We start from the raw sequence: 13,308 nt of genomic DNA on the forward strand, positions 1-13,308 counted from the left end.
AATAATCTGATGGAGTTAATTGCTGAAACCCAAACACTTATAATAGCAGGCCTTGTAACTAGAATACTTTGACAGGGGAAAGGTTACAGGAAGATTTACCTAGGTAAACATCATCAAAACTAACATTTAAGAAAGATTTGAGGCAAAGAAAGTTCCAAAAAGAGAACATGCAAAAAACTAGGGTTAAGTACATGTCTAATTTCTCCAAATTCTATACATATGAATACATTGCACCCATTCAACCTTAAATTTTGGACCTTTTTCTGACTTTAATTAGCAACTTGAGCTTGGGAAACTTACTCAAACATTTTGAAGCCCAATTTATTAGCATTTAAAAAGCAACTAGACTAGGTTATCTCTTCACTCACTCCCACTCTTTTAGTTGTTCTTGTTCACTTCAAACTTGGATGCTCTTGATACTTTCAACCAAACTAATATGAAATGTGAATAAATACCATTTACCTTTATTTTGCAAAATGTATGTCAGATGTTTTCATCCTACTCCATTGTGTTATACTCTTTAATTTAAAATATCTTATCTTGAGCTGTTCTGGCCATGTTATTACACATCAGTGAGTCAGATTCACCATTTTGAAATATATTCCTCTAACCTACTTGGGTAGAGGGTATTCCTATTTATCCTCCTAATTGGTTGGATAGTAGATGACTGCCTGGTTTTATCAGTGTCTCTGTCCCAGAGGATGTTTCTCAGAGTATGATGCAAGTAAGATCATCAAAAATGTTAAATTACAGTCCCTGCTCAACTGGGATGCCAAGGCAGGCTGAAGATTTATTGATGCAATCCCTTGTATTTGAAGATCTGCCTACCTACAGCTCTGTCTTTGGTATAGCATGAGTGCTCTAAGATTTTCCTAATTCTCAAAATATTATTAGCTTATTTTTCAAAGGATTTTTTGTTGTAAGTTATTAGTGTCAGTCTTGAAATTTGGCTTTTAAATCAGGCAGGGGTTACCATTTTAAAATTCTTACAAATAGCTCCCTAGGAGATGTGCATCCAGGTCCTCCAAGGGCATGATCCTCAATACAGTACACACAGGACATTTGGTAAAAGCTCTGGGCACCAACTTACACCTTAGTCACTCTGAGCTATGTGATGAATAAGAAATATGTTTCCATTTAGTGTTTGGGGAGATTAGAATAGGATTGCGTGTTTTATATGCTGGTTATGACTAGAAAATATACTCCTTAGTTTTCTATTAAGTACTTTAACACTTGTCTGCAATATAATAAATAGGGGAGTAAAATCTTGTGTTTCTTTTTCATGCTGTGTAAACAGGACACTTTGACTTAAAAAGTAAATATAGCAAAGGCTTAGCCATCACAACCTGGTTCCATCGTGTAGATGATGATCTAGATAAGAAGTTTATATGTTTGAATTTCATGTGGCAGATGTTAAATAATTATTCTAAGAATGTATAGTCTCTCTCTTTTTCAATTTTTTTTTTTCCATCAGGGAGTATCTGGTACAATTGTAACAGATATATATAGTACAAATAGCTCAATGTCTCAGCTCTGCTTATGCCTTGTTAGAAAATGCCATGATTTGTGATTTGGAGTTAGAATGGCTTTGGGATACATATTGACTATTATGCACAGTATGATACTTCAAACAAACAAAACTCCAAATAGTGTCCCTAGGCAAGCCTTTCAACCTTGAATATAATTAAGAGGAAATCATTACTAATGAATTAGAAATAGAGTCCAGAAATTACATTTGATTCCCCAATATTTTGTTTTAACCTTAAAATATTATATTATTATATCACATTAAATGATTAAACAAAGCAAAAAGGATAAAGGACGTATTATTGATGGCCATGGAAAACCAAGACTACATTTTATGTGAGCATTCAGGAAGTTTATACAGTAAATCCTTTCTGTATTTCCCGATGGTCCTGTTTGACATGAATCCACAGATTTCTACCCAAAACTGTAGCAACCACTGGAAGTATCCATATTTAATTCAGGGCTTAGTCATTCCTGCAACACATTGCTCTTTCTCATAGCTCATTACAAACAAGATTTATAGGGCATAGTGTCTGTGAGTAAACATGTAATAAACACCATGTCTATTGAACAGAACTTGGCTACTCAATCAACTGTAATGTAGTAAATGAAGTGTTTCCATCCTGAAACATTAGATTGGATCAATATATCAACATTTTAAAGATGATTAACTAGTGGGTGTATATGAAAAGACACTGCATAATTTCATTCTTATTTTTTAGATGATTTATGAGTTCTCATACTTAATTCCAGGGGAAATAAAAAAAGATTCCAAAGAACATGTGCCCTCCGTGCTTACCAAAAACTCTGCTCTGGCTGTCTATTCTTAAACTAGGGCCATTCATCAATAATTTTGCAATATTAAAAAAAGATATAGTGCAAAATAGGCACTAAATACTTTGTCACAAAGTTAGTGTAACTGATAAAAAATATTTTCCTTGGAATGTCTCATATTAGATCTCCTTAAACTGGGAGGTTTAGAAGAAAACCCTTTGGGTAAAAATTGACAAGATAATTAGTAAGGAACAGGTTATTGCTCAAAAGTTTCTTTTCCTAGATTTGTCTGTTTTCACTGGTATCTGCCTAATGGGTGAAGACCTCCCAGTGGAAGATGAAAGTAAGAGATGGTTTTATTGATGTCATGCTCCTCTGTCATAGTGGAGGAATCAACATTGCTGACCAGTGTGTTCTTCTCCAGTAGAACCATTTCAACATAATGATGACGTCAGGTGACTCTGAAGATCTGTAAGTCTTTGCCTTCCCTCATTTGGCTGGTTAGTAGTGGAAGGAGACTCTAGAATGATGAGTCTTTGTTTCAGAACTTCAAAGGGACCTGCTTTCCACTGAAGACTCTTGTCTAAACCACTGTCTGGATCACAAAACTTTGGCATTCAAGAAGCTTTCAAAACAAGGCAATTGTGTTCCAGTCTCAAGGTGTGTACATGCATCTTAGCTCATTCCTGGTTATATGCACACACTCTCCTCTCATTACCTGGGATGCACTTCCTTTCTGCTCTGCATTCTCCCCAACTACCTTCTATGTTGTTTCATCAGGGAATCCTGGTAAAGACTCACTAAATTGTGAAATATGCTAATGGCGCATAAGCACAGTTTAAGAAGCCCCTATCTACACTTCTTTCAACTTCATATACAAACACCACTTCCTGTAACCATCTCAGAGCAATGTCTCCAATCCTCCAAGACTTTTCCTTCACTGATTTTCTAACATAAAGTGTATTAATCACCTTACTCTTAGGACAAATATCAAATGATTTTATTCTCTATTTCTCTTAGGAGTAACATGACTTTCTCTTTATCCTCCTTCTCTTTATAATATAGAGCTAGACAAGAAAATTTTTGTTAACAATTTGCTAAGTTGATTTACCCACACAGAACATATCTGGTAAATCTACCACATAGTTTATATTAAATAAACTTCAAAATATTATAATACTGGTCCAAAATATAAGGGGGAGAGGGACAAAAGTTTTTTTTTAACATTATGCATAGACCCTAAAGTTTTCACTGAAACATAATGTGCCAAATATGATCGGGATAGGAGTTATGTTGTTGGAAACTATATATTTGGCATATTAAATAATTATTCTATGAGTATATAATTTATTTTTTATTTCATTGATTAACTTTACAAATGAATCTACCACAATTGGTCAAATGCACAATCTCAACTTGTACTTTGACAAGTCACTACATTTTCCTGCTAGGTAGTATTCCATCATACAAATGGACAAAAAACAAATTTCATTTTGGATAAATCAGATTTGTCATGTAAATATACAGAAGTGTTATTTTGAGAGGATTTGCTTCTAGATTGGCTAATTTGACACAGAGTGGAACTTGAAAAAGCCCATTCACAGAGTTGTTTTCAAAACAAATGTGATCTTAGTGGCTCTTCTTGGAAAGACCAAAGTTGTAGATAAGGTGAGGTCCAATTTTGGTCCAATACTGGTTGGTATAACCAACAGACTAGAAGATCAGTGCAAGCATAAAAGAGAGATCAAGCTCAGTAATAGCCATTTAAGAAAGGCAAGTTAAAACCACAGCAGGGGAGTTCCTGTCATGGTGCAACAGAAATGAATCCAACCAGGAACCATGAGGTAGAGGATTTGATCACTGGCTTTGCTCAGTGGATTAAGGATCTGGCGTTGCCATGAGGTGTGGTGTAGGTCACAGACATAGCTCAGATCCCACGTTGCTCTAGCTGAGGTATAGGCTGGCAGCTATAGCTCTGGCTGGACCCCTAGCCTGAGAGCTTCCATATGCTGTGGGTGCAGCCCTAAAGGGCCAAAAAAAAAAAAAAAAAAAAAAAAAAACAAAACCAGAACACACACCAGGGTGTCACTGCATATCAACTAAAATGGCTCTAATAAAAAAAAAATGTCAATACTAAGTATTATGAAGAAGCTAGACGACTCATTTTTCTGTGGGAATAAAAACTTTGGAAAACTTTTTGGTAGTTTTATAAAAGGTAGTTTTAAGTTTATCCAATTACCCCAGCAAATTGTACTCTAAGATATCAATACAAGAAAAATAAAAACATGTGTGTAAACCTAACATCCTTATGCAAAATTAACAGCAACATTATTCACATAATGCAAACAATAGAACAATCCAAATGTTTATCAATTGGTAAATGGATAAACAAAATATATCCATACATGAAAATGCTACTCAGTAATACAAAGCATCATATTTCTAATACATGGTACACCATTAAATAAACAAAAATGTTTGTGGAGTTAAAAAAGCCAGACATAAAAATCTATACATTATATGATTCCATTTACATGAGAATTCCTAAAACAGAAAAAAAAAAAAAAAACATGATACAGAAAGTAGGTCACTAGTGGCTTGAAGGTATAGGTGGACTGAATATTAATTGGAAATGGGCAGAAAGGCAAATAAATATCTACAGCTGGATCATGGTTATATTTGCACAACTTTATTACAAATATCGACTTTTGTAAAGTCACAACTTTGGAGCTGGATCTAGATAATGGTATGGTTGCGTAAGTCAATGGATTTACTAAAAAAAATACTAAAATCATTTTGCTTACAATGAATTTACTTCCAATAGATAAATTTCATGGTATATATGTAAATAAAGCTATTAAAACATCACCAAATAACAACTTTTTTTTAATGTTGTGGCTAAGCCCCAATTTATCCCGACATTATAAAAGGTGTGTAAAATTTTAATTATAAAATTATACATTAATTCCTAGGTATATACTATAAATATCTAAGTTTAGTTGAACTTTGTGTAATGAAAATATGAACTATACACAGTTTGTTATGCAGGTTCATGTAATTGTTGGGAGTGTGGGCTTTTGAGTTAAATTTGTTTTCGATCCCAGTTCTATCATTTATTAGCTTGTGGATTTTGGCCATTACTCTTCTCAAAAGCACTACTATCTTATCTGAAAATTGGCTTAAAATTCAAACGATACTTGAATGGATTAAAAAAATGGATTAATGTAATTGTAGAAATAAATGATGCTTACAAATTGCTTAACTCACTGCCAGAAGAAGTATACAGCATAAAAATTACAGAAGCCACAAATTATTTTTTTTCCATTCTTACTGTTTTCACTTAAATTAATTTACAAATCAGAAATGGATTTTTTGACTCAAAACTATGGTCATAATAGATACTCAGTTTTAAATTCTTGTCTTTCCTCACATCTTCCTTTTTAGGAATTGTCATGGCATTTGACCCTTGTCCAGGAAAGTTTCAACTTTGCTTTTTTTTTTTTTTTTTTTTTTTTTTTAACAGGAACCAAATTCTTTATCGGTAACTCAGATCAACCATGAAAAACAATTTTTCTCCTTCATAGCCCCTAATACAGTATTTCTTTTTTTTTGCCACTGACCAGCAAGTGGGTCAGGTTATCCTTACATGTATACATTACAATTACATTTTCCCCCAGCCTTTCTTCTGTTGCAACATGAGTATCTAGACAAAGTTCTCAATGCTACTCGGCAGGATCTCCTTGTAAATCTATTCTAAGTTGTGTCTGATAAGCCCAAGCTCGGGATCCCTCCCACTCCCTCCCCCTCCCATCAGGCAGCCACAAGTCTCTTCTCCAAGTCCATGATTTTCTTTTCTGAGGAGATGTTCATTTGTGCTGGATATTAGACTCCAGTTATAAGTGATATCATATGGTATTTGTCTTTGTCTTTCTGGCTCATTTCACTCAGTATGAGATTCTCTAGCTCCATCCATGTTGCTGCAAATGGCATTATGTCATTCTTTTTGATGGCTGAGTAGTATTCCATTGTGTATATATACCACCTCTTCCGAATCCAATCATCTGTCGATGGACACTTGGGTTGTTTCCATGTCCTGGCTATTGTGAATAGGGCTGCAATGAACATGCGGGTGCACGTGTCTCTTTTAAGTAGAGTTTTGTCCGGATATGTGCCCAGGAGTGGGACTGCAGGGTCATATGGAAGTTCTATGTATAGATTTCTAAGGTATCTCCAAACTGTTCTCCATAGTGGCTGTACCAGTTGACATTCCCACCAACAGTGCAGGAGGGTTCCCTTTTCTCCACACCCACTCCAGCACTTGTTATTTGTGGATTTATTAAAGATGGCCATTCTGACTGGTGTGAGGTGATATCTCATGGTAGTTTTGATTTGCATTTCTCTTATAACCAGTGATGTTGGGGATTTTTTCATGTGTTTGTTGGCCATCTCTCTATCTTCCTTGGAGAAATGTCTATTCAGGTCTTTTGCCCATTTTTCCATTGGGTTGTTGGCTTTTTTGCTGCTGGGTTGTATAAGTTGTTTATATATTCTAGAGATTAAGCCCCTGTCGGTTGCATCATTTGAAACTATTTTCTCCCATTCTGTAAGTTGTCTTTTTGTTTTTTTGTTTTTTTTTTTTTTTTGGTTTTCCTTTGCTGTGCAAAAGCTTTTCAGTTTGATGAGGTCCCATGGGTTTATTTTTGCTCTAATTTCGATTGCTTTGGGAGACTGACCTGAGAAAATATTCATGAGGTTGATGTCAGAGAGTGTTTTGCCTATATTTTCTTCTAGGAGTTTGATGGTGTCCTGTCGTATATTTAAGTCTTTCAGCCGTTTGGAGTTTATTTTTGTGCATGGTGTGAGGGTGTGTTCTAGTTTCATTGCTTTGCATGCAGCTGTTCAGGTTTCCCAGCAATGCTTGCTGAATAGACTTTCTTTTTCCCCATTTTATGTTCTTGCCTCCCTTGTCAAAGATTAATTGACCATAGGTGTCAGGATTTATTTTCGGATTCTCTATTCTGTTCCATTGGTCTGTCTGTGTGTTTTGATACCAGTACCACACTGTTTTTGATGACTGTGGCTTTGTAGTATTTCTTGAAGTCTGGGAGAGTTATGCCTCCTGCTTGGTTTTTGTTTCTCAGCATTGCTTTGGCAATTCTGGGTCTTTTGTAGTTCCATATAAATGTTTGGAGTGTTTGTTCTAGTTCTGTGAAGAATGTCCTGGGTAATTTGATAGGGATTGCATTGAATCTGTAGATTGCTTTGGGTAGTATGGCCCTTTTTACAATATTGATTTTCCCAATCCAGGAACATGGAATATCTTTCCATTTCTTCAAACAACCAAAATTATAAATGAAAAAGGAGAAATCACAACGGATACAGCAGAAATACAAAAAACCATAAGAGAATACGATGAACAACTATACGGCAACAAGTTTGACAATCTGGAAGAAATGGACAATTTTCTAGAATCTTACAGCCTGCCAAAACTGAATCAAGAAGAAACAGACCAGGTGAACTGACCCATCACTAGAAATGAAATGGAAGAGGTCATAAAATCCCTCCCTACAAATAAAAGTCCAGGACCAGATGGCTTCACAGGTGAATTCTATCAAACATATAAAGAGGAATAGGTGCCCATCCTCCTTAAACTCTTTCAAAAGGTTGAAGGAGAAGGAATACTCCCAAAGACATTCTATGATGCCACCATCACCTTCATTCCAAAACCAGACAGAGATACCACCAAAAAAGAAAACTATCGCCCAATATCATTGATGAATATAGATGCAAAAATTCTCAACAAAATCTTAGCCAAACGACTCCAAAAATATATCAAAAAAATTATACACTATGACCAGGTAGGGTTCATCCCAGGTTCACAAGGATGGTTCAACATACGCAAATCAATCAGCCTCACACTACATTAACAAAAAAAAAAAAAGTCAAAAATCATATGATCATCTTAATAGACGCAGAAAAAGCATTTGACAAAGTCCAACATCCATTCATGATCAAGACCCTCGCAAAAGTGGGTATAGAGGGAACATTCCTGAACATAATCAAAGCCATTTATGAGAAACCCACAGCAAATATAATCCTCAATGGGGAAACACTGAAAGCCTTCTCACTCAAATCTGGAACAAGACAGGAATGCCCACTCTCACCACTGCTCTTCAACAGAGTTTTGGAAGTCCTAGCCACAGAAATTAGACACACAAAAGAACTAAAAGGCATCCATATAGGAAGAGAAGAGATCAAACTGTCACTGTATGCAGATGACATGATTCTATACATAGAAAACCCTAAGGACTCAACCCCAAAACTACTTGAACTGATTAATACATTCAGCAAAGTAGCAGGCTATAAGATTAACATTCAGAAGTCAGTTGCATTTCTGTATACCAGCAATGAAATCTTAAAAAAGGAATACAAAAATACGATAGCTTTTAAAATTGCAGCTCACAAAATCAAATACCTCGGAATACACCTGACCAAGGAGGTAAAGGACCTATATGCCGAGAACTATAAAACTTTAATCAAAGAAATCAACTTTGCTTTTTGATGGATTACAATCTTATGCTAAACATCTTTGTGATTTGTCTCTGTTGTCATAAGTAGGTCGCAATGAACAGTTGTCAGTCCCTATTGAATATCAGAAGCCACTAGGCTGTAGGGAAGTTTTCTAAGTCTGATATGATGATTTCTGATTTCTTTTCCTTCCATCTATGGCTAATGTGCTCAAGTGACAATTCAGAAATACCACACAGACTTCCTGTGCCATACAACTTGTCCTAGTCATGAGTTCATTTTTCAGTTATGTTGTTCTAATTATATGTGGCCTTGAGGATATGTTCAGGCTATGAATATACAGAATGAATGCAAGTAGGCTATGAATACGCAGAGCATAGTTCACATTACACCTTATATCCACACATTCCACCTTGTTCTCTTCCTCACTCTCTTTTGGTCTACCATCTCACCCCATCCATATTGGCACCCTACCTTTTCGTTGTTGATGCCTCTTTTGCCTCTCACACCTTATTGTTTGGCCTGAAACGATATCCATTTTGATTACCAGTGTAAGGAGATATTCCTCTCTCATTGTCCTTAATAAATAGTACTTATACGAGATTACCCTTTTCTATGGACGATGGTAATAGTGGTGTCTACACATTTTAACTCATAGCACAAGTACTATAGGCATTTTCTTTTCTTTTCTTTAATGTGACATATTTTTAAAGGAGAGCTATAAATGGAAGTAATTGACCAGATTCAAGTATTCTGATCCAAAGGGGAGAGGAGGTGTTAAACAGACAAAATTGGGGAGTATTTACTCAATAGTTTTATGAGGAAACTTCTGAAGATTAAAGAAGATTCAAAAATATCCTTCCAAATGAAGTTGTATTCATAGCATTATTCATTTGCACAATGCAAAATTTAAAAAAAAATAGAGTAGAAACCCTTTATCATGAAAGATTGAGTGTTTTAATGTTTACTGTTTGGGGTTTCAAATGAAATCAAGTATTTTCTGGAATATTATTTGTATACCAGGTACATGGCTGCTCTAGTGATCCAAACACTTTTAATACATTAATTTAAAAGAAGGCTTATTGTTTGTCATTGGAAACGCCCATCTTGGTTACATGCGCTATGTTAACAGTACTCCATTAATTTATTATCACATTGGTTAACCTAATTCTGATTTGATAAATCTGAGATAGAGTCCTGTCACCTCTATATATTCAAGTTGTATGATAGATTTTGGTATACACTGAAAAACTATCAGAAAACAGAACAATAATTTTACAAAAACAATTAAAATTTTCCTCTATGTAAAGAATTTTCACAAGCATGGTTCATTGAATGCTTAATAAAATCAAAATACAGTATATTTATTAGACATACTACAGAAGACTGATACTTAACAGCAGGGATAAAGAAAAAAATTAACTCTTGAAGTCTCCACTAAGCTTATCAATCAATAGTACCCAGCATGAAAGCATATTCAACAGTGATACCCTGTGTATTTCATTAAAAGGCTGTATTGAATTGGAGTCCTTGCTGTGGCACAGTGGATTAAGAACCTGACATGGTGTCTGTGAAGATGCAGGTTCAATCACTGGCTTTGCTCAGTGGCTTAAGGATCTAGCTTTAACACAACCCACAGTGTAAGTCATAGATGTGGCTGGGATCTGGTGTTGCTGTGACTGTGGCTGCAGCTCTGATTCAACCCTCATCCCAGAAACTTCCATATGCTGCAGTTGTGGTTGTAGAAAGAAAAAAAATGGATATATACATCCACTGGACTATAAATAATTTAATCATATTTTGGTTAGCATTAAAATCATATTTTTGTCAGTAGTTTTTTCTTCCTTCAAACAATATTAAGAAAGAGTTAGGGAGTTTTATTTTAAATAAATTTAACAGATTATTTTTTTACTCGGCTGTAAAGAGGATTTAGGCCACCTGTAATTTCAGACACAGTGACCTGCTATATCCAAACCTACCTAGGAAGTAAAAGGAAACAAAGAATCAAGAAAGATTCACTTAATTCTCTCATCCATTATTTTGTTGCTCCATTTTAATTTTTTTTTCAAATTTTTGTCTCTCCTGACTCCTGGACATATTTCTCTCAATCAAGCTACCTGCACACTCCTTAAGAAAGTTAGTGAATAATGTGTTGTATTATCCACCTAATTTCAAAAGCCACAGTTGATTTTTTTTGGAGGGGGCTTCACAGACAGCATATGTATCTGCTGGCCTACGCCACAACCAGAGCAACATCAGATCTGAGCCACATCTACAATCTATATCACAGCTCAGGGCAATGCTGGATACTTAACCCACTGAGCGAGGCCAGGGATCGAACCTGCATCATCATGGTTACTAGTGGGGTTCAGTAATCACTGAGCCATTATGGGAACTCCCCTCAGTTGATTTTTTAAATCAGTGCTGCCCAAATTCTATCCTTTTCATTCCCTGTATAAGCCATCTAACCTTGGCTCTCTCTGACACAGTGGCAGCCTATCATAACCCTCTCTTTATCTATAGAGTTGTAAGGTACATTGACCTAAAAGAACAGCATGAATTTGTCATAAATCTCTTTAAGGCAGCCTTCACATCTTTATTCCTCAGGCTGTAGATCATGGGATTCAGCATGGGAATCAGCAGTGTATAAATCACTGAAGCCATTTTTTCAGTATCCAATGAATGATTTGTTCGAGGCTGCAAATATATAAAAAGTAGTGTTCCATAAAAAACCGACACTGCCATCATATGTGATACACAATTGGAAAAGGCTTTTTTTCTTCCTTCAGTTGAACATATCCTTAGAATGGACAAAACAATGTTGAAATAAAATACCACAACTATAATTATGGAAGAAACCAAGTTTGTAGCTGCAGATATAAATACTACTGTTTCTGGAAAGGAAGTATCAGAGCAGGACAATGCTAACAGAGGTCCATTATCACAGCAAAAATGATTGATTACATTGGAAGAGCAATAAGCCACTGAGAATACAGAATATGAAGTCACAACTGATGTAGAAAAGCTATAGAAGTATGTGAGGAAATCCAGCAGAAGGCAGATCCGCCGAGATACCACCACCATGTAGAGCAATGGGTTACCAATGGCCACATAGTGGTCATAGGCCATCACAGCTAACATGAAAACCTCAGCCACAATGAAAACCAAGAACCCTCCCACCTGGGTGGCACATTCATAGTAGGAGGTGGTGTGCCCTTTTACTAAAACGTTGGTGAGCATTTTAGGGGCAATGACAGTTGAATTGCCAAGGTTGATGATTGCCAAATGTCGGAGGAAGAAATACATGGGGATCTGCAGTCGAGGGTCCACACTGGTGAGAGTGATGATGATCAGGTTCCCAGCCGCGGTCAGCCCGCAGATGACCAGGAACACAAAGAAGAGTGGAAGCTGTAGGTCTGGGTGTTCTGAGACACCTGTGAGAATGAACTCAGAGACCCACATGAAATTTCCACGAGCCATGTTAGAGTTTGGATGGTCGTCTGTTGGGAGAAGACAAGAAGTGGTTTAAACTTTACAGATTTATTTTCTAGGACTGTCGTTAGATAGACAGCAAAGGAGGGCGATTCCTTGGGTGAGATTTCCTGCAATTATGCTGCCGAATTCTATCAGCTCCTCTATTTTGTCTGAAATCTAATGTGCTGTTGGTTATATACTTTATCTTAAACTGCAAAAATAAATTTTATATGGCATCCTTTTTAAATCACGAGCATTGTATTCATCCTCTAATTTTCTCTTTCAAATTTCTGCATCATGTTTGCCAGTTCCCGAAATGCTTTGCCATTCTAAGTTAGTATCCCCTCTTTTCTTCTCTTGGGTTGATATTTCCCTGGGTTATTAATACTGTTATTGACTATATTGTATCTTTGGTCTTCATGCCATGACTCTCATATTAGTTGGAAGGCAAATAGTAGTAGGAAAGCTTTTTTTGAGTAATTATTCTAAGTTGTGTTTTTAGAATAATTGAAATATCTTTAGCTTCATTTTCAGTGATTTCCATAATCAGGTCCATATCACTTTTCTTTTCTTACTGTCTTACCAGACGTGTGCTGAATATACAATTTTATCTCTGGTCCCTCGAATTCTTTTTTTTATTTTTTTATTTTATTTTACTTTTTTTTTTAATTTTCCACTGTACAGCAAGGGGATCAAGTTCTTACTCCTATTTATTCTTCTGAGAGTACTCTGTGTGTGTGTGTGTGACTGAGAGAGAGAGAGAGAGAGAGAGAAATAATGACATTTCATCTGAAAGAAGATTGTTCATTATTTGTAGCAGTGATCTTTCCATTACCATCAGAAACTGGAATAAATGTAGTGTGTCAAATGAGGCTACCAACCTTGAATTTGGAGTATTGAAGAATGTCATTCCTGGTCACACTGTAGGCCTTTTCAATCTTTTTAAGAGTACTAATAAGCAACAGGAAGGCTAAAAAAATAAGTGAGTTGTCTTTAAACTATCAT

At 35.8% G+C, this 13,308-nt stretch overlaps 1 protein-coding gene across 1 annotated transcript; it reads right to left on the reverse strand.

Annotated features, from left to right (window-relative positions):
* Positions 1-11,346: 11,346 nt before the first annotated feature.
* LOC125120713 (olfactory receptor 8J1-like) lies at positions 11,347-12,309 on the reverse strand. Its single transcript, XM_047769170.1, has one exon. The coding sequence runs from the start codon at positions 12,307-12,309 to the stop codon at positions 11,347-11,349; it is 963 nt and encodes a 320-aa protein (XP_047625126.1).
* Positions 12,310-13,308: the final 999 nt, after the last annotated feature.

This window comes from Phacochoerus africanus, chromosome 2, assembly GCF_016906955.1.
Source record: "Phacochoerus africanus isolate WHEZ1 chromosome 2, ROS_Pafr_v1, whole genome shotgun sequence".
In the NCBI taxonomy this organism is placed as follows: Eukaryota; Metazoa; Chordata; class Mammalia; order Artiodactyla; family Suidae; genus Phacochoerus; species Phacochoerus africanus.

Bases quoted from the DNA above. Each gene is read 5' to 3' on its own strand.
- LOC125120713 (XM_047769170.1), bottom strand. From the start codon at position 12,309: ATGGCTCGTGGAAATTTCATGTGGGTCTCTGAGTTCATTCTCACAGGT.